General features: G+C 37.7%; 1 protein-coding gene across 2 annotated transcripts in view; it reads right to left on the minus strand.

Annotated features, from left to right (window-relative positions):
- PTER (phosphotriesterase related) overlaps positions 1 to 22,866 on the minus strand; it is a 58,620-nt gene that overhangs the window by 16,638 nt on the left and 19,116 nt on the right. Inside the window, exons 2-4 of one of the 2 annotated variants that reach the window (XM_010992045.3) lie at positions 12,601 to 12,697; positions 11,155 to 11,625; positions 9,551 to 9,816 (exon numbers count right to left, since the gene is read on the minus strand). In XM_010992045.3, coding sequence (XP_010990347.3) covers positions 9,551 to 9,816; positions 11,155 to 11,586 — 698 coding nt within the window. In that variant the 5' untranslated portion in view covers positions 11,587 to 11,625; positions 12,601 to 12,697. The remainder of the gene's footprint in view (positions 1 to 9,550; positions 9,817 to 11,154; positions 11,626 to 12,600; positions 12,698 to 22,866) is intronic. The other variant, XM_010992044.3, reaches the window with a different exon arrangement.

Genomic DNA, 22,866 nt, shown 5'->3' on the forward strand with positions numbered 1-22,866 from the left:
CTATTAAAGAGTACATTTGGGGGTTGTGAACACATGCCAATTACCAGCATAACTTAATTGCATTTTATTAGACACTTTTAGGTATATTAAGTCATTTGACTACATTTCAGTTTGTCCAATATCTGTCTGGATTTTCTGTTTCTTTTTAAGTGGGTCTTGCCATTTTAAGGGTTAAAAATAATTTTTCCTTTCAAAATTTGCAGATACTAACTACTATGTATAAAATAAACAAGTTTATACTGCATAGCACAGGGAGCTATATTCAATATCTTGTAGTAACTATAATGAAAAAGAATATGAAAATGAATATACGTATGTATATATATATGACTAAAACATACTGTACACCAGAAATTGATACAACATTGTAAACTGACTATACTTCAAAAAAAAATTGTTTTCTTAACCACTTCTGACAGATGAGAAAAGATTTGGAGGCTTAAGTGACCTGCTCAAGGTCACTCAGCAGGTAAGTGCTGGTGTCAGAACTACAATCAGACAGTGTGACCCCAGCACCCCCTTGTTTCTCCATTGTCCCATTGCAATGCAATATGTGTTGCATTCATGAAAGAATAGCTGTGGTCAATGTCATTACATGACATCACACTGGAATGTGTTCAAGGTCTGTGTTTCTATGTCGGTGAATGCTCGCTACAAACCAATGTCAATTTTTATGTAAAATGTAGCCACAGTCATACCCAAGTCTATAACTGTGGCCCTGATGATGTGTTTAAAAGCATCTCATTTTTCTTATATTTCGCTATGGTCTGCCATAGAGGTAAAGAAGAAATGCCAGTGAACATTAGGAAATGGGAAAAGGGAGTGTGGTGGGTAAGTATTTTCTTTATTCCTTTCTTTTAAAATTGAAGTATAGTCAGTTTACAGTGTTGTGTCAATTTCTACATTTCAATCATACATATACATACATATATTCATTTTTATATTCTTTTTCATTATAGGTTACTAGAACATATTGAACATAGTTCCCTGTGCTATACAGTAGAAGCTTGCTGTTTGTGTATTTTATATATGGTAGTTACCATCTGCAAATCTCGACTCCTGGGCATATATCCGGAAGGAACTCTAATTTGAAAAGATACATGAACCCCAGTGTTCATAGCAGCACTATTTATAACAGCCAAGACATGGAAATGACCTAAATCTCCATTGACAGATGACTGGATAAAGTAAATTCTTTCTTTTAAAAATTCTCATGTGTTTATCAGGCTCCTACTTTGTTTCCTAAACTAGCCAGCACGACTAAATAAGGTGTCTTTGCTATAGATAATGTGTACAATGTTATATACTCTACAATGCGCACTCATTTCTCTCATGATGGACTGTGCATTTTGCACGTAAAGCATGCATACACATAATCCTAGCAATAAACTGTGAATACAGCACTGTAGTCCCATAGGCACAGAATTCCAAATGCTATAAACCATTTTGTGTGCAAAACATTCCAATTGTTCTTTTTTTCTTTTAAAGTACTACCATACTATATAATATATTTCTTGGTTAATTTCAATTTGCCAGTCTTTTACCTGGAATTGTGTTCCAATGATTTCACATTAATTCACTAGTAGTCATAAGAATTAAAAGTGTACAGCTCTGAGGATACCAGATGATTATTTTTGGGTGGCTTTACAAAGACAACCTTACGGTTAAGTCACCATAATCATAATCAAATAATCATTTTGAGGCAGAAAATGGGTCTTACTCCCTGCCTGATACATCCTAGTGTCTGGTATGTGGTGATTAGGCACTCAACAGATATTTGCTGAATGAATGAACAAATTAAGTGATTTTTCTACTCACTTATTTCATCTAATGAACAGCATGAAAAAATAGATCAGGACTGTATCCTTGAAAGAGTTGGGTGAATTTGGCATGAAGAATCAAGGGTAAAGAGAAGACAATGTATTGTTAGCCCATCCCCTGGGCTCCACCGTTTCCTCTTTCAGAAACCCTTGGGTCAAATTCCTCTACCTTCCATGGGAAGAAAGTTTAAAAGAGCTGGAATATGTTCCTGCACTTAATTATCATTGTGCCCCCTAATAAAACTCTAGGACCTGGATTTCCATCAAAGCCCTTTGGTTTGTTAAATAGATAACCAAGTAGAAAAAGACTGAGGCATAGCACCTGTCCGCTGTCCTCCCCGGGGCTCAACGTTTAATCAGTAAATAGTTAGGTACCCAGATACCTTCCAGTCATGTTGCTTTACCCAACGTTCCTTACTGATGAAAGCATTTTGTTATAAAAATACCTGCAGCTACTCTATGGTACATTGTAGGTAAAATTTCCCTGGAGGTCAATGGCAAAAAAACTTTCCATGGGTTTCCTTCTATCCTGTATTAGACCAGGGGCAGAGGCAGTTCTGTGATTATATGCCACCAGGAAATGTGGGTAGAGTTTTAATAAGAAGTAAAGTTATAGTAAGTGATTAAAAGGCATGGTGCCTTTGTGGATTAAAAGCCCAGACAGGAACACTTAAGTGCTGGTGTTGACTTTGGGTGCCTGTAACTGTCACGAGCAGCCCCCTACGAAGCTCCCTAGGGTTACGTCCACCACAGTCCATGGGCACTTCCTTAGGACAATGTTTCTGAAAGAGAACAGATGGTTAGGGGAGGGCCCAGACACAGAAGCAGATTCATCTTGTCAGGCTGTTCTCTCCCAGCAAATGACCTTAAGCAGGTCACAAGTGATCACATGATGACAGTGTGGTTTAGAAGTGTTCTAGGGTAATGGCCATTCATTAACTCTTCCCTCTCAGGGTCCCAAGTGCTTCTTTTGGATAGGGGTATAGCAGCTTTGTTGTTGTTGTGTGTGTGTGTCTGTGTGTCTGTGTGTGTATTTTAATAAAATGCCTTCTGTATGAATGCTAGTGAAGACTTACATACCTTCAAAAATATTAAATTGCTTCAGTGGGTTGTGAGCACTTGGATCATTTTATTTTTGTTTTCTCAAATAATAGAAATCCTAACTTTCAGGAGATGAATGGACAATTTTCCAGGTGGTCAAGTTTGTGTGTTGGTCCTGCTAGAAAGCCCAGTGTCCTAAAAGGGTGGCAGGGCAGAGCTGGTGCCTTAACTTGTGACCCTGCAGTTAGGCAGGCTGTGGGTTCACAACTGTCTCCTTGATGCCTGAAAACTTCTGTTGTTGCTGTTTTCCTGGAAGCCTTGTTTTCAGGATGCTCTTCTTTCTGTGTGTGTTGTCTGTTCATCTTGTTGCATGACATACATGTTCTTTTGTGATTTGCCCCCATTATAGAAGCTGAAGTCCTTGCCCTTTCAATACATGTGCAGCTCAGCAGACCTCAGAGAGTCTGTGAAAGGATGACCTAGTCAAACGTCAGCCTGACAACTGTCTTGCTGTGAACACTCACATCAAAAAGCCAAAGTTGCCTGCATCCACCTCCCTGATTTTTTTTTTCTGTTACTTTATTCGGTTTGTTTTGCCAAAGGCGACGCTTTTCCTAAAGCCATTTTCCCTAGCTGCCTGTCCTCTGAAAGGTTCGTACTTCTAAGGTACAGTATTTCTTTTTCAGGCACTAGAACCCTGAAAAATCCCTAATCTAGGTACAGAATGGATGGCTGTTCTAGAATTGGTCTCAGGATTTTCTAGGATGCTCTGAGTTTGTCTGATGTCAGGTCAAGCTCTCTCTTCCATCCTGGACCATTTTAAAAGGAGGCATTGAAATGCAAGCCAATGAAAATCAGATAGTGAAGCTTTATTGTTGAAAAGAAAATACATATTATATGTATTTATGTAGAAAATACATATATATGTAGCTATACTTGTTGTTTAGTTTTATGTGCAAGGAATGAACACATACAAATGTGTGTATGTAAGTATGTTTGATTTTATGAGCAAGGAATAAACATATATGTGTGCGTATAGGGTTTGATTTTGTGAGCACAGCCCTACTATTCTAGGAATTAAGGTTTATTTCACAATTTCCAGTGAAAACGTATGTTCTATCAATGCCAAGCATTTTCTAACTTACCTACATGTCTAACTGTAAACAAATAGAGTTAGAAAGATTCTTCTTTAAGAATCATCATGAGCCAGTTCAAGCAGTAGGGCAGGCTAAACGCTCACAGGAAACCTTCCCAGCGTAGTACAATAAAATAATGAATAAAATGAAAAGGGGACAAAACATCACATTTTAAAATGCTTGGCTAAGCTGGTGGGAAAGTAAAGGATTTGCTCAGAGGGCAGAAACAAAAGAGAGAGCAGAGAAAATGAGGAGTAAGGGGTGACCTGGAGCTGCTGTTTACCTGTTTTTTTTTTTTTAATTTGAGGTATGGTTGATGTACAAGATTATATAAGTTTCTGGTGCACAACATAGTGATTCATAATTTTGAAAGGTTATATTCCATTTATAGTTATTATAAAATATTGACTATTTCCCCTGTGTTGTGCAGTATATCCCTGTAGCTTATTTAATTTATACATAGTAGTTTGTACCTATTAATCCCCTTCTGCTATGCTGCCCCTCCCTCCTGCCCTCTCCCCATTGGTAACCACTAGTTTGTTCTCTGTACCTGTGAGTCTATTTCTTTTTCTGTTATATTCATTAGTTTGTTATATTTTTTAGATTCCGCATATAAATGATATCATATAGTATTTGTCTTTCTCTATTTCACTTAACATATTACCCTCCAAATTTCAGTCATTATGTCTGAGTAGTATTTCGTTCTGTGTGTGTGTGTGTGTGTGTATATATGATATAAGATGATGATACTACATCATCTTTATCTGTTCATCTGTTGATGGACACCTGGTTGCTTCCATATCTTGGCAATTGTAAATGATGCTGCTATAAACATCGAGGTGCATGTATCTTTTCAAATTGGTGTTTTTGGTTTTTTTTGGATATATACCCAGCAGTGGAATTGCTGGGTCATATGGTAGTTCTATTTTCAGTTTTTTGAGAAACCTCCATACTGTTTTCTATGTGGCTGCACTAATTTACATTCCCACCAACAGTGTACAAGGGTTCCCTTTTCTCCTCATCCTTGCCAACATTTGTTATTTGTGTTCTTTCTGATAATAGCTATTTTGATAGGTGTGAAGTCATACCTCATTATTGTTTTAATCTGCATTTCTCTGTTGATTAATGATACTGAGCATCTTTTCATGTGCCTGTTGACCATCTGTATGTGTCTTTGGAAGAAGGTCTATTTAGGTCTTATGCTCAGTTTTTAATCAGGTTGTTTGTTTTTTTTCGATGCCTGGGGGTTCTTAAAGGGCCAAGTGAGAAACAGCTGGGGCTGAATATGGTGGGAGATAAACTGGAGACACAGCCTCTGCCAGCACATAAAAGAAGTACTCCTCTCACTCACAAACAGTGGGTGGACTCAGTAAAAATCTGGCCCACAGAAGGAGTCTTTGGAGATTATATGTCTTCCTCACTCTTGTCTTCCGGCGGAGGGGAGGCAATTGGGAAAATTCTCCCATGGTAATCTATAACCACAAGCCTCCACTCACTGAGTTTAGGGGCCAGAATTCATAGCACTTGTGTGGTTTTAAGCCCCTCAAAAGTTTAAACAGTGACAAAAAGACAAATATGGTATGATCCCACTTGGATGAGGTACCTAGAGCAGTCACATTCATAGAGACGGACAGTAGAATGGTGGCTGCCCTGGGCCAGAGGCAGGGGGATGGAGGTGTTGCTTAGTGGGTGTGGAGTTTTAGTTTTGCAAGGCAAAAAGAATTCTAGGGCTTCATTGCACCACAATGTGAGTGTACTGAACATGACTGTAGTTGACACTTCAAACTGGTTAAGATGGTAAATTTTATGTTGCTGTATTTTACCACAGTAAAAAAATTTTTTTTTTAATTTAAAAGTTTAGTTTAAAGTAGTTTCAGGTTGGTAATACCCTCTAACTGTGTATAACAAACAAAGAAAGCAAACAAACAAAAAACCAGGAAAAAAACTCTCCAACCCAGGACTCACAATAATTTCCAAGGAATCTAAGATCACAGTAATTATTTTATAAGGAAATAATGAATGAAGACCAGAGGAACCAACAAACTATGAAATCAGAGCAAAAAGACAGTGGAAATTAGATTTATTAATTACAAGATTCATACTGTATGCTTAATATTTTTTAAAGATGGAGTTGAAAACATGCTGAAGGAAAAAGAAATTATCAAAATTAACCAAGGAGATTTGAAAAGTAACCAAACAGAACTTATAGAAGGAAAAAACCCTATAGTTTTTAATATTATAAACTAAATTGATAGGCTAAGCAGCAGACTGATGCCACTGGAGAGAGAAGTAGTAAATAGGAAGATAGATCCAAAGAAATTACAGTTCAAAGATGCAAATGGATGGAAACATGAGAGACAGGTAAAAAGATACTACATGTATCAAATTATACTTTATGATACAAATACTAGGAAATATGGATGAAACAATATTTGAAGAGGCAATGGCTGAAATTTTCCATAAATGATGATAAAATATTCTCCTATCCAAGAATTCCAAGCATACAAATTAAAAAAGAAATTCTCACTGAGATAGAGCATAGGGAAAATACAGACTACCAGAGACAAAGATGGTAAAAAGTAGTCAGAAAGAAAAGACAGATTACTTCAGAGGAAGCACAATTAGTCTGAGCTGATATAACAGCAATGATACGTGTCAGCTGAAAATGGAATAGCTTTAGAGGGCTTAGAAAGAATAACTTTTAAATAGAATTATCTATTCTAATTAATTACTATAAATTATTAAATCAAATTATCTCTTGAGAATGAAAGACCAAAGGCATTTTCAGACACATGAAATCTAAGCATTTATCACCAAAACAGACCATCTTCAAATGATGTGCCTCAGGAAAAAAGTAATAATTCAAGGATAAAGATCTGAAATGTGAGAGGAAATGGTAAGCAAAGAAAAAAGCAAACACAAAAAGTGAATCTAAATATACATTGACCATTTACATGTTTTATAGTAATAAAATAATGTCTAATCACTGAGACTTTTTAAAAAAAATCAAGTAAACCCCATATCCTAGAAAATATAGCATAGAAGTTAGATAGTGAATAATTGAGATTGAAGAGTTCTAAAGACTTTGTATTACTAGGAAGAAGGGTAAAAAATATTTACCATATTTAGCATTTTAAAAATTTGATGTGTTAAACATACATGCTAAATTTTCTACTATAACCACTCATAGGATATAAATATTATACATACCTTCTAAAGAAGTAAAGGGGACAAATAGAATATGGAGGTGAAAATAAAACAAAAAGAAATCAAGAAAGTTTAACAATAACTATGACAAAAGGAAAAAGTGAAATAAACATATCAATAAACATAATCAATATGAACAAACTAAATTTTCCATGGTAAAAAAAGAGAATGATTGGGCAAAACTTCAAACCCAGCCACATATTTTTTTATGTAAGATATATCTAAATTATAAGGACAAACACAAAAAGTTGGTATAGCCATACTAACATCAGATAAAACAGCTTTTAAAACAAAAAAACTCTAGTACATTACAAAATGAAGCAGTTCAATATATGTTGATACAAGTTTCAGTTCATTAGGAAGACATAATTTGTATGCATGTGATAACAGAGCTTCAAAATATATGAAGTAAAATTTGAAATATGTACAGTTACTAAAAATCCACCAGGAGAGATTTTAGCATACTTCTCATAGTAACCAATAGATCAAGCAGTCAAAAAATCAGTAGGAATATAGAATATTTGAACATGATTAACAACTGTGGTCTAATGGATATAGAGAGAGCATTTATATAATAGCAGCAGAACACAATGTTTTTAAGAACCCAATACATATTTTTAAAAATGTAAAAAATATATTATCTGTACTCTTTTGTATGTCTGATATACTTCACACTGTTTAAAAAGTATTAAAAATCATCCTTATTGATTAAAGCCTACATATATTCCATATCATACAAAAGGATATTATCAAATACATTATTTTAAATTCAAATGAAGCTACCCAAGATCTCATAGCAAATGGTAGAGGCAAGATTTAAAAGCAGGTGTCTCTGGGTCCAAAGATTCTTTTCTTCACACTCTGATGGCATTACCTCTATGCCCAATCTCCAGATACACTCTTCTATTTTATCAGTACAACCAGAAGATTCTTAAGATGGCCAAATATTGATCTCAATACCAACCCAGCTGCCAGCACAATTGCCTTTCCCTTGATGTCCCTCAGGTTCCCCATTAACCCTGGCTTCTCTGTTCTGCCCCAACTGTAACATGTTTTCATTTTTGTCTGGCCAGGACTTTACAGTATTTTTTTAAGATGAAGCATTTTATCAATATGTTCTGCAGGATCGTTAGTTTACTAAATAGCAGAATGTTGAGTCTGATGACCAAGACTTACCACTCTGTTAGTATGGCTTTATTCCACTTTGTGCGACGGAAATAACTGTATTATTAGTCTCATTGATACTGTGTTAATTCCTTAATCAGTTCAGTCTAAAAGCCATCTGGCCTTTGCAATATTGTTAGGCTTCTTTATAAAATTAACCACAGCCAATGTCTGTTTCTATAGTCAATTGTTTTGCTCACCTCTGCACATCTAATATAGTATGAGGGGATTGAGTGGTGGGCTTCAGAAAGATAGTCCATGTTTTACTGTCCGGAGTTCCTGAAGGTGACACTATTTGGGAAAAGGGTCTTTGCAGATGTAGTTAAGTTAAGGACCTTGAGATGATCATTCTGAACTATCTGGGTAGGCACTCAGTCTATGGCAAGTGTCCATATAAGAAAAGACACAGACAGGCAGGAGGAGGCCACATGAAGACAGAGGCATAAATTGAAGTCAGGCGGCTGGCTACAAGCCAAAAACGCCTGGAATAACCAGACACTGGGGAAAGCAAGGGAGACCCCTCCTGTAGATCCGTGGAGGAAGGGCAGCCCTGAGGACACCTTGATTTCTGACTTCTGGTCTCCTGAACCACCAGAGAATCCACTTCTGTTGTCTTATCCTCCCGGTTTCTTAGAATTTGTTACAGTAGCCATAGTTAACTAAGACGGAATACCACCAAACAAATAGACTTATTACTATTATTTTTTTAGCATTGACTTTTCCAAAATTCAGATGATTCAAACCACCAGTCACAACAGCAAACCCAAACATTTATGTCTGTGGTCTTCTTAAGGTAAAACCATTCACTTTCCCTTCCCTTTATATTTGTAGATAAATTCATCACTCTAACTACTTGCCAATCCTGAGCATGTGAAATTGGCAGCTACTGTGACATCACATGACCTGAGACAAAGCAGGGACACTTACCATAAAGGGTTATGAAGGGTTAACAAAATTAAAAGAAATTACTTATGCAAAATACCTGGGATCCTATCTGGCACAAAGTAGGGACAAAAATAGCATTGACCTTTATTAATGTCTATGGTAAAACTTCATAAATAAATACTATCTTCCACGTAGTTAGTCATTTTCTCTAGAATTTCATTGATCTGATGATTTTATTTATTTGGTCATCCATTAAGCATGTGATGGCTTGCAGTGATTTGTAGATGGTCTGCTTACCTATCAAGGTGTGACATTACTGTTTTGGAGATGTCTGCACCAGCCTCTTGCAACACTCGGATAATCTGAAATGGGGCACTTCTGTTCCTTCCCGGATGGATAATAACAGGACAGCCCAGCTGAGTCTGGGCATGAGCTGTTGCCTGCAGAACCTTTCTTTCACTCTCAGTCAGAGGCCAGGAGCAACCAATTTCTCCGATAACACCACATTTGATACTGGTTCCATCAGCTCCATGAAGAATTTCATTGATGAGGACATCAGTAAGCTGAGGAAGTGTGAGAATGAAAATCTGTAGACTGTAGATTTTATCAACACACTATGTGAATGAATTTATTCATTCAGTCAGTCATTTTAAAAAAAAATCTCCACTTTCATTCAGTTAATACTGGCCAATGAGAAAGGCATTTTATTAGCCAAATCACAAATTCAACAAGTTACTCTAAATCAAACATTCAATAGTATGTTACTGTTTATTTAACAAGAAATTCAAGGCTTTAGGAAACTGTAGGGGAAAATGTAACTTGATGAGAGTACATTCATTGTATATTCATTCGTTGAGATAAAAAATCTATAATTTAACCTAAGGGGCATCTAGAATGTAAAAAGACTGCTTTTGAATTGATATCAACCATATCAAGTAATTCTTTAATTTTCCCTTATTTATTTTGTCCTTGACCATCTTCAGCAACTCAAATTCATGGCACACAATATACTAAGATGACATTTTTTTGCTTATATTTATGTTTACTGCTAAGAGTGGTTACAAGAATGTGTAATTCCTGACAATCAGGATAGATTTCAAATAATATATAAGAAGAAAAAGGCCTGATTGAGAAAAAATGCAGCTAAAATTTTGATATATAAAGTATTTTAAGGATTTACTGATTCTTTGCAAAGACTGAAGCTGACATACTATGCCTATCAAACAGGCAATGGAAGATACAAAGGAAAATAAACATATATGAGTAAACATATAGGAATATATACTACATGTAGTATAGAAAGACCACACACACATGTAAAAAAGCTTTGTGGCTTATTCTTTCTTTTTGTCCCTGAAAGATTTCCTTTTCCTTCTGCCCCTTCTTGCTTAAGATTTTATGATGATAGAAACAGTAAAATGGATTTTCTCCTACCCCTCCTGTTTTGTAAAAGGAGAAAGAAACTTATTCACAAATGTGCCAAGTCTCTGCCTGCCAAGTTTCAGCCTACAGTGAATTTTTATTGCTGGTTATTATTAAATCCAGAAAGAAAATTGAGGTTGCATAACTGAAGTTTATAATGGAAAACTGAGGTTTACAAACATGCTCTGCCACCACGACTGAGCGTGGATACGATATACATGAATCTAAGTACAAACACATTGGGTTTTCCAGTGACCAGTGCATTAAGATTTCCTTCCTGGACACTTTTTCTTTATGAAATGAAATGTTCCTAATTTAGGTCCCATTGACAGATGCCTCTGCTAGCAAATTTCAATAGTGTGCCTCTGAACCAATGACATTTCCAAATGTAGATGACATGTAGGGATAACCCATGGACTGACATTCTGATTATTCTGAATTTGCATGCAAATATTGTCCAAGAATGTAGGGCTTTTTACCTGCTCCACTGACATGGCTCTGGTATCTGAAGAGTGGGTTGCATCCACATAAAACCCAGCTCCTGAAATGATATGGACTCCAGTCTCTTCTGCAAGCCACTTCAAAGTCTGCACATCTCGGCTAATCCCAGTGGTTGTGTTTTCCACCAAAGCCCCTCCACCTTTGGCTTTAAAATCCAACAATTCTTCCCTGATGGCTTCTGTCTCCTGATTCAACTGCAGATTCTCTTTATGGGAATAAGGGTTCTTCTGGATCCAAAATAAATTCTTCATCATAATAGGTTCCTTGGAGATAACTTCATAGCATGGAGCAGGTGGGTAGTAAGAGCAGTCGAAGGTCATTGTCAAATGTTCATGGGTCAGTGTACGACCCAGTTGGCCTGGCTCCACAAGGCCCAATACAGTTTGGACTTTCCCACTTAAGGAAGACATTTCTGATGGTACCAGGAGATGCTCTAAAAAGAGTGCTTTCTGGAAAAAAGAAAACTATAATCAGAAAATTTGACACACACATAAATTCTGTCCATAGGGGATGTGAGGTTGTGAACATATACCAGTGTAAGAGAGAGAATCAATGAAAGTAGAGATACGATCTCACTTATCATCCTGCCAAAGTCAGCGTCTGTCGCTTGTAAATTGTTTAAGTTCACTGCAGCTCTAAGTGACATGTGTGGTGTTAAATGTCTCCCAACCACTTCCGCTGGGACCCCTCCGCCTGATTTAATCCCAAACTCATCTACTGGAAATATTTTTTGATATTCAGTTCACATTTTTCTTTTGCTTAATTTTATCTCATTAGTCATAGCTACACTTCCTTGGGTAATTCAACAATAATCTCCATTAAAAAAACTCTTCATAATCAATAACTTGTATCAAAAGCAGCCATATATCAGAACTGTTTCATTTGTCATTTTCCAGCTAAATTAAATATACTAAGGCTACTGATCATCCCATTACTCATTTACTATCCAAGTGAACAAATTTCTGTTGATGGTCCACCATGAAGAAATTGGAGATATGAAGAGGATTACGACAAAATCTCTGACTATGACGATTTCACAGATTATTCCCTAAAAATAACTGGGGGGTAAGCACATTTAGGTTTAATAATGAAAAAACAAAAACAAACAAACTTCTCCATTCTCACTGTTTTCTTTTGTCTAGGGCACACAGAAATATACTTCAAAAATACTTGAAAGCCAAAATTCATAGTCATAATGAAAGTGACTATGATTTACTGAAACTGAATCTGTTTTCTCTCAAAAGAGCAAACACCTCTCTATTTATCCTCAGTTTACTTTCATTTGTAACACAAATTATGTATTCACCAAGTTTCTATCAGTGACGGCAAGGACTCCAATTCCAGTGCTCTTCATTTCCAAAGAGAAGGGATTTCACTTGGAAAGAAAAAGGGCGATATGGAAAGTGGTACAAACAAACACCTACCTACACAACCAAGAGCAAAACCACGGCCAGAGACGGTGGTCTGCGTGGAAGACCAATGAGACACACCCACAGGACGGCGGACAAAATGGGCTGCGAACTGAAGAAAAGACAGTGTCTTTCAAAGGTCTCCCATTGTTCCTTAAAAAGATATTCCAAAACCATTTTCTCCCCACATCCCTTTGAAGGCCTTCTGTGATTTTCTGAGCATCAGTTGTCTCATCTGTAAACTAGAAGAATGCTCATTTCATAGGCTGCCACAAGAATTAAACTACATACCACAGGTGAAAAAGACCTATAAAAGTGTGTGGCACATAGCACACACCTTTACGAAACAGCAGTTTTGTTATTCTGGTTCTAGAAACTACTATGTATTTCCTAGGTTATTTCTTTTCAGAGGAAGTGGTTGATTAGAGAAGAGAGCATTTGGGGGAGCACTGGGTGTAGGACAAATTTGTAATGGGTCTACTGCATACATAAGACAAGGAGAAAAACAAATCACTGTAGGAGAAAGAAGGATACTGAGTTCTGGGCCAGTTTACTTCAAGCCACTGCAATTATCTGGGACTCAGATGTTTGATATATATATTGGCCCACAATGCATAAATGACTGATTTAGACTGTTGGACAGATAACTTTAGGACTTGTGGCTAGTGTGGCCATTAATTTTTGCTTGTGAGTGCTCGTCTGCAAGCCAGACTTCCATCAGCTAGAATAGTTCATGTGGTGGCCATGAAGGAAGATGACATCTGTTTAGAGGTCACCGTGTAGCTGCCAGTCACCACACAGGGCATTATGTTTTTCCATTGATGGCACCTGGGAACTCATCGTTCAATGCCTTATTCCTTGTCACTGAGAGCAAGGCATATGTCGCTAGTTTCTTCAGTTGACGAAATAAAAGTACCATTAATAATAGACTCAATATTCCGTGTGGGTTCATTTGCTCTTTCCTGCCTTCTGGCTGATGGCCTTACACGTGTGTTCCTGGAGAGCCACCAGGGACCAGAAAGTTGGATAAATTGATGAAAAACTATCACTTTTACTAGAAAAGTACCAAACTGCATATTCATTGATACAGATTTGAAAGAGCAATGTTGGTAAGTTTCACGCTCACAAGCTGTGAGTCTTTGTGAAAAAAAAAAATCACTTAAGAAATGTCATCTCCTCTGGGAAATTCCTCTAACACTCTCAGGCGGAACTCCTCGGTGCTTCCTATGATCACACACAATGGAAGCCATACTTAAAAGATAAGAAAAGATTAAAGAACGAGCTGTAGCCATCCTCGCTCTAAGCTAGCACATGACGTTTAGTGGATAAAATATGCAGGTAGATTTCATAGTCCTGGGCAGTGAGGGAGCCCCTTTTGGTCTATATTCAGCCTGGAACATGTTCTCTTCTCCATCGACAGGCAAGGGGCTGTTAATGGCCTTCCACCACAGAGAGGAGAGTTCACAGAGCAGAGGACAGTAGTGGGCAATGAGAAGCACAGACCACAACTGTGCAAACAGGAGTGACCACCAACACGTAGAGGAGGCTTCAGGCATTTTTTAGAGTGTCCGTGGGAAGCTTCAGCACTACGTATACCTGCACAAAAGGCAATGGGGAAAGAGACAGCCGGAGCTAAAAACACACTTGCCACATGCTTTGTTTTATTTCAGATATGAAATTTGAGCTGTCACAGAGACTGAGGACAGTCTGCAATTACTATTATAGCCTGATCAAAGGAAACAACTCTTCCAATTCCAGGAGTTATGGAATCAACAGAAAAAAAAAATAGAACATAGAACTTTATAGAGAACAAAAAGACAAGAGGAACAGAATCAGAGAACAGCATACCACCACTGAGCTGGAAACCAGAGATAATACGCAAGAGTGGTCTTTTTTGAAAATATATGTGTAAATTAACTTTTGTAAAAAATATAGCAAATTGGCCAAATTGTTGGAAATTGGGTGGTAAGTGGGTAGTTTGGGAGCAATTTTAGTTTCATTTCACTGATATTTTTGTCACAGCTATTTCGCACTTGCCATTATGATTAAGATTTTTCTGTCTACCTAGGTTGAGTATCCATTTCAACTCCATTCACATTTCAGAGAGTCAGACTTCTAGAACTCTGAATATTTGACACAGGAATGAATGGAATTTCTTTAACTGCAATACACTGTCCTGTTTTACAGACATAAGCTCTCTTCCTGCCCCTGCATCTGCTGTACCAGGTCCTAGATCAGGTTGGAGCCACTTGATTTACAGTTTTAGAAGCAATGATGAAATTGTCAAGTTTCAGTTCACTTCTTCAGCAACTGAGTAAGTTCTAAGCTCTGTAACAACTCCCTTGGTCCATTTCACTAATAATAGTTTCCTTTCCCTGATCAAACTCAAACTGATAAAAAAAAATGGGAAGGCATTTCAGAGTTTTATGCAGGAGAAAATCTGATCTGAGTAGCCTGGCAACCGAGTGGAGAATGGACAGAAGGGGGCCAGGGTGCTTGCAGAGACCAGTGGGTGTTGCTAGAATCTAGACAAAAATCCGGTGGTGGTTTAGTCTGAGATTAATGCCAGTGGAGATGGTGAAACAGCAGAAGCAGTAAGAAGTACAGCAGATGGAAGTTTCTAACTGGACTTGCTGGTGCTATAAAAGTATTCCCCAAATAAATGGGATCCTTAGAAAAAAGTGCTGTCTGATGGAAATGTGTGGGCACTTCTGTTTTTTCATGGGTTACATCATACAGAGCGGCAGACTCCACAAACACTGCACTTAAAGCTGACATTTGATTTGTGACCAAAATATTTTTAACACCGCATAATACTCTTCAAAGCTTGTTTGAATGCTTCCATCATGTGCAGGTATCAAGCCTTTGACACACCTCCTCTCAAACAGCACCAGTCAGATGGCTGAACAACAGTGACAAAGAGTTTCCTCCTTGCACACATCACCACATGTCCATTTGCTCAAATATTTATGGTTAAATGGCTCTACTGCATGGAGAGTTATAACTTTTCATATTAAACAATGTTAAAAAAAATCAATAGTCATGCCTGAATCAAGAGAAAGAAATCCAATCACCTCAGGACACAGAGCAATAATGGGACCCTGCAAGTTCTTGAAACTGTGATGTAAATAAATCAAAATCACTCAGATACAAATGAACAACTTGTATCTTGAATTCAGAGGAAAGTGGTGGGTTTCACCCCATGCTTTTTTTTGTTTTGTTTTGTCTCTTTGATTAAGGAAGTAACAGAGACAAACTGAGGATATTTCCAAATTTCAAACAACAAATATGAAGATGGTGGCAGCGATGTACCCAGGAAGTGACATTCCTAGAAAAATGGGGTCACAAACTGGTGTGCTTAGGAAAGGTGCCTTCCACTGGGCCAGCTCAGCCCATCCCTATCCTGTCTTCCTTGATGTGAACAGTTGATCTAAACTGATAGGTCAAGTCATTCAAACGATTATTAAACTCAAATCACATTGGGCTTCTTGACTGAAGCGATGGAGTTTGTGTCTTAACTGACTCTTCAGTTTAGTCAAACATGTGCTAACTGGTCAACCCTTCAAGTCTGACACACACACCATGGCTTTGGTAAATCATACTACTGGCTTCCTGAATCTGTTATCTGTTTAGTCAACAAACTGAAAATATTTTCTCCTTGGTAAAAGAAAGGGAGAGAGGAAAGATGTGGGGTAGGGGAAAGGGAGAGACAGAAAAAAGCAGTATTTCTTTCTACTCAGAGCAAAAGGCAATATTGCTCACTACTTATTGTAGTAACATAAGTAGTAGTTGCATGATTTTGGCAGAATGCTGTCTGCTGGGCTGAACTGACTTTGTTTTTCTTCATTTGGAAAACTAAGATCTAGCTCCTCATAGCCCTTCTCATTCTCAGAAGTAGGTTCCACACTCAGTGCTGTAAGAATGTATGATATACAGCCACTGTGGAAAACAGTATGGAGGTTCCTCAAAAGACTAGGTAATAGACTTACCATATGACCCAGGAATCCCGCTCCTGGGCATATATCCAGAAGGGACCCTACTTCAAAATGACACCTGCACCCCAACGTTCATAGCAGCACTATTTACAATAGCCAAGACATGGAAACAGCCTAAATGTCCATCAACAGATGACTGGATAAAGAAGTTGTGATGTATTTATACAATGGAATACTATTCAGCCATAAAAAACTGACAACATAATGCCATTTGCAGCAACATGGATGTTACTGGAGAATGTCATTCTAAGTGAAGTAAGCCAGAAAGAGAAAGAAAAATACCATGTGAGATTGCTCATATGCAGAATCTAAAAAACAAAAAACAGAAACAGACTCATAGACATAGAATACAAACTTGTGGTTGCCAGGGGGATGAGGGGTAGGAAGGGACTGGGATTTCAAAATGTAGAATAGATAAACAAGATTGTACTGTGTAGCACAGAGAAATATACACAGGATCTTGTGGTGGGTCACAGCGAAAGAGTATGTGACAATGAATGTATGTATGTTCATGTATAACTGAAAAATTGTGCTCTACACTGGAATTTGACAACATTGTAAAATGACTATAACTCAGTAAAAAATGTTTATATATATATAAAAAAGAATGTACAATGTAAATTTATTTATTTATTTTGCTAACATACAATCTTGGAAGTGAAACATACACCAAGTTACTGGATACAATCGCAGTCACTTCTTTTTCTTTGTAAAGAACTCTGTGCAGTGAAGTTAGTTCTTAGCTTATTAGAGACGGAGTTTTTTTTTTTTTCTCCCATGGATTCCTAGCAGTAGATTGTCTCCTGGAAACTACAATATTTTGAGCAAACTGCACAGCTGGTCCTTAATGGCATTTAGTCGTTAAGAATCTTAAAATTTGTGTTACTTTTAATTCCTGGCAAATCAAATGAATGTCTTAACCACACAATATTCCTCATACAATTTCACTTGGGAGGCTGTTCTTGAGGTGGCTTGGTTTAGTTGGAGGAACAGTAGAGTCAGAGTCCAAAGCTCTTGGCCATTCCACTAAAAAGCTGTGTGGCTTTGGGTAAGTAACCTAACACTCTGAGCCTGTTTTCCCATCTGTGAACTTAAGGGGTTGGACTATACGACATCCTGTTTCTGTGATATCCTTTAATTTGAAATGGATACTACTGACTTCCTACAGACCATTATCAGTGAAGGTTGTACTTTAAGAACAGTTTTAAAAATGTATATTTATATACACGTGCATACATATATACATCTATGCATGATGAGAGAATGAATGAATTTCATTCACTGAAAGTCAGTTTCATTCATTAACTATGAGTGAAGTCTGTACTTTAAGGATGGTTTTAAAATACACATTTTATATACATGTGAATACATAGATAAATGGAGAGAGAGAGAGAGAATGAATGAATGAATGAATGGATGAATTTAAGTTTCAGCTTAATAGAGAACTCTCCAGGGGGCTAGGAGGCTGGGGTGGTTTGAAAGAATCTTGAACTTGAAGTTCTGGCTACAGTGTTTTCTACCTGTGTAATTGTGGAAAAAATTTAAGGAGCTGGTCTCCTCACTTAAAAGTTGGAGTAATGTCTGCCTGATCTACTACATAAGATTTGAAAAAAAGAAGCAAATAAGAAGATACCTAAAAGCTTTACCTAAATTATAAAACACCACACAAATGCTCTGAATTTGCATTATTTGCCAAACTTTGAACTGAGTATCCTCAGGCCAATGAACCTAAACTTATTCTTTTAAAAACTAACAGTAGGGGTCGGAGCTAATGAGTCCAACTGAGGCTGTAATCTGTTAGAAAGGAATTCCTTCACTTGAGGCCCAGGATGGTTAAAAGCAGACTGAGCACTGCGATTGACATCACAATCCACTGACTTTTGGAAACCACCCACTGAAGTGATTACAGCCGCGGGGGGTCCTCATCATCCATGGATAACTGGTCCTGGAAATGCCTTTTTGGATGAAGGTGCTTGGTGCAGTGTGTTAGCTGGTCTCCATAGCTGGCTTCAGGGAACTGTGCTTTCCAGGATTCACATCCTTGTGAAGCATCCTTCCAGGCTGAACCTGAGCTGGTCAGAATGTGGAGGCAGTGATGCTGCATCAGTGTGCCATCCACATTTTTGGAAGGAGCCTCTGCTTTTGTGTTTTGGGAAATCCTGAGCTGCATATATATGTAAGTCTGGCTACCCTCTCATGTGGAGAAGGAGAGACACTGAGACTATATGGATAGTGGGAGAGAACCCCCCTCCCATCACCTCAGAGCCCCCACTGAGCTCAGCCTTGCGGCGCCCCTGGGAAGGTACCAAACCAGGAGTGAGTCATCTTGAATATTCTAACCCAGCCAGGATTCCACGTGACTGCAGGCTCAGCTCCAGCCAGCCCAGCAGAGTCTGGCCAGCCCACAGGATCACAGGAGATAATAAAATGGCTCTCATTTGAAACCTGTGTTTTGAAGGGGATGGTTTGTTACACAGAGATGGGTAATCAAAATATGCAGACCAATGCTGAATAAGAAGTCATATTTAAAGGACTTAATTAAGATTTCAAAGTAGAAAAGTAAACTATTATAAAATAGGTCATCATTATAGATACACCCTAATTCTTAGAACAAAAAATTAATTGAGTGCTATATTTGGGTGGGGGAAGGGGCGAATAATTTTTCTGACAAAACTAGGTGATATGACATCCTTTACTTGACTTTTGCATCCCAGTGATGAAAAAGGTTATTTCTGCAAAAATATTTCTGAAGACTTTATCATTTTTTAACAAGGTCCTCTATTAACCAGTTTTATGCTGCTTATTCTCTTGCGGCACTCATCCTGATGTTATCCATGCTAGTTTCTCCTCTTGGGCTGTCCAGGGTCTAACTGTCACATTCGCACTTGGGGTTGGCATGTATTTTAGCATTTCTCCGACATCACTCCCCTCAACTTCATGACATACTGCATCCTTCTTTAAAGTTTTCGATTTTACTTTGCCATCTATTTGCATCATATCCCTTGATATCTGCGAATTTACAGCAATCAGCAGGCATGAAGAAAGAGATACTCACATGGTAGGCAGGAACAGAAATTAGGATTTAAGGAAGTTGGAATGCTTGAGTGGGAACTAGTTTCTGAGCGGTCAGTCCATTAGTGCATAGACTTGGTTTATTTAAGTAACCTGTTCACAGGGGTGGGGGTGGGATGGGGAGAACTCATAGTGAGCATATCATAGAATGAAATACAAAGTATATCCCAGCAATTGTCACAGTGTACTAAATTGATCTATTAAGGGATTGGTCTCCATTTGACTGTGTGCTGTGCGTGTGTGTGTATGTAGGAGGCGGAAGGCGAGCTATTTCTTTTATGTCCTATCCTACATAGTGCCTAGCATTAGATGGCTTCACTTACATAGCACCTGGGAAACCAGACTGAGCTGAAGAGAAAGTCGTTTGTTTATGCCTTAATTTAAAACGAAGTGAAGGAGCAGAAAGTTTGACTTTAAAATGAAGAAAGGAGAATTTACTACAACCCTGTAATTCCAAGAAGATGAAAATCCCCCCTTTTTTTGTTGAAGTTTGCAAGCAGAAAGGGCGTTTAATATCTAGAACTATACTCCAAATCCCAATGGGTTAAAATATCCCATAAATAATTACTTTTTCTTTTATATACAAACAAATTGACAGTCTAGTTTAAATTATGCCTTCTTAGTGAGAAATGAACAGAGCAGGGGCTACAGACATAAAATTCTCATGCCTGCAAACTAAACCTCAAGCATGATGTACTTTTTAAAAATAATTTCCAGCGGATACAACATAATGGAAAACTGTCCAAATTTCAAATAGCTGTCCAAATGTCCAAATATCAAATAACTAAGATATTTATTTGGAATTACTCCTGCCAGATAAGCCCCAAAACATGGTGGCAGAGAAGGGAGTTTGATTTCAATTTTGTGTGAACAGTGCTTATTAATAAAAGCATTTAAAATGTATACATCTTTGAAGGAACTTAGATTTGCAGTGTGGGAAACACAAATACCCATTTGCAATTTTTCATAGATAGAAATCCAGCTTTGCATTTGGAAAAAAAAAAGCTTTCCATTCTAAATGGCAACTTGCAAGGACCTATTGTATAGCACAGGGAACTATATTCAGTTTCTTGTAGTAAGCTATAATGGAAAGGAATCTGAATTATATATGTATGTACGTATGTATATATATATAACTGAATTGCTTTGCTGTACACCTGAAACTAACATTGTAAATCAACTATGCTTCAAAAAATAAAGTTAAAAGTGACTATAACTCAATAAAAAAGTTAAAAAACATAAAGTTAAAAATAAATAAATAAAAACTATATAAATGGAAACTTAGTCCTAAAAGTTAGCAGAAGTGTCTACATTGTTGGAGATCCAGCAGAATGCGTCACTTGGAAGATGGTTAAAACAAAGCTGGCTCTGTTCACTGACTGGTTTGTGAAAGATGAGTAATATTACATAAACATGGTGACATATGGCCCTCCTATATGTAACCCTGGGAAAGTGCAAATTTGCCCAACTTTTCTGAAAAAGAGTTTAGCCATGTGGAGCTGGAGTTTTAAAATGGTACGGTGCTGCTGGGGGATCTGTCTTAAGGAAATATTTAGTTACCTGTGAAAAATACTTATGCACAAAGATTTCTTTATGGCATTATTTAGAATAGTGACCAAAACATTTACCATTATAGGAATATGATGGAGCCTTATGCAAAGTGGTATAAGAAAATGCTCTTATAACATGTGAAAAAATACAAAACTGTAAATTTATGGAGAGTGTATATAGCTAAATATATGTAGAACTTAACCGGAAATACTAAAATGTATTGTGTATCTTAGGGCAGTAGAAGTAGTAAAGACAGATAATTTTTTCTTCATTACAATTTAATGTTATTTTCCAGTTTTTAAAATGTGTGTCTGTTTCATTTATATCAGTGAAAGGGAGAAAAATGAGAAAAGGTCACTCTTAACAATGCCTATACTATTGTCACCTGTGAAATAACAGAATATAGATTTTGAATCCTTTAACTAAACCACACAGACAAAGATTATGAATTCAAGAGCTGTTCCAAATTCTCCTTTATTATCACAGTATTGCTAATTGCCGGTCATGCCTAAGATTTGATATTGTTCATGTGCAAATGCTTCTGATCAAATTACATGCCTTTGCAGTGGCTCACGCTCTTTGACTGGGTCCTTTGTGGGCTGAACTTGACTCTAGTGTTAGACCTGGAGTCCAATGAAAATTTTAGAAAAGGTTCAGCAGCCTGAATAATGTTTATCACAGTCAAGCCACACAAGGACCAAGATCCCATTACTGAATACACTCCCGTGTAGGGTTAGGAAAGTAGGTGGGGGTAGTCAATGAGACATTTCCTAGGAAAGTGTCAGGAATTATGAAATATGGGTCATCATTTATTTATAAGTGAAAAAGAGGGGTATAAAATGGTATACATTTTAACTGAACACACACACACACACACACACATATAAGGACAAAACCATAAAAATAATCTCTTTTTTAAAAAGGCACGTTAACTGCCAGAAAAACAATTAGAAAGATGAACTAAACACAGTTATCTAGCCGCTGGGCCTCCTTCCAATTTGTTCCCTGTAGACCAGAGATCCTGATAAAACAGAGATTTGATCATGTCTCTCCCTGCTTAGAAAATACTGGGCATAACCTGTAAGGCACTGCAGGATCTAGTTCCTGCCTGCTTCTCCAGTCATTTCACCCCTCACTCCACACTTTCTCTCTGACCCCTCTCCTCCCTGGCCTTCCAGTTACTCAGAAATGCCAGACTCATTCACCTCAAGGTCTTCCTACAGACTTTATATTGTTCCCCTCCTGCGCCTTCCCTGCCACCCCCCACTGATTTTCTGGCTAAATTTTCAACTTGGTGTCATTCCCTCAGAAGCCACCTCTATTTTCAACCTTGTCTGGTCCTGAGGGCACCGCAGATTTGGTCCTAAACACATTCTCCTTGCCCATCCTGGTCACATTACTTCTCTTGAACTTTCTCCCCCAGCCTCTCTGCAACCCCCCAACCCCCCAAATTAACCCATTAACATCAAGCTTCTCCATCCATTAAAACAACAGTTATAATGGATCTGACAAATATTTATGGAGGATCCCTTAAGTGTAAGATGCTGTGCTTGGCAGGGAGGGCTGTGGGAGATACTCAACATGTCTGCGCCTGTCTCCAGGTCTTTGAAAGTGTTGCTGCCTTTTTTTTTCTTCCCTGAGCTAAGAAGCCCAACCTACTCCT

This window comes from Camelus dromedarius, chromosome 26, assembly GCF_036321535.1.
Source record: "Camelus dromedarius isolate mCamDro1 chromosome 26, mCamDro1.pat, whole genome shotgun sequence".
In the NCBI taxonomy this organism is placed as follows: Eukaryota; Metazoa; Chordata; class Mammalia; order Artiodactyla; family Camelidae; genus Camelus; species Camelus dromedarius.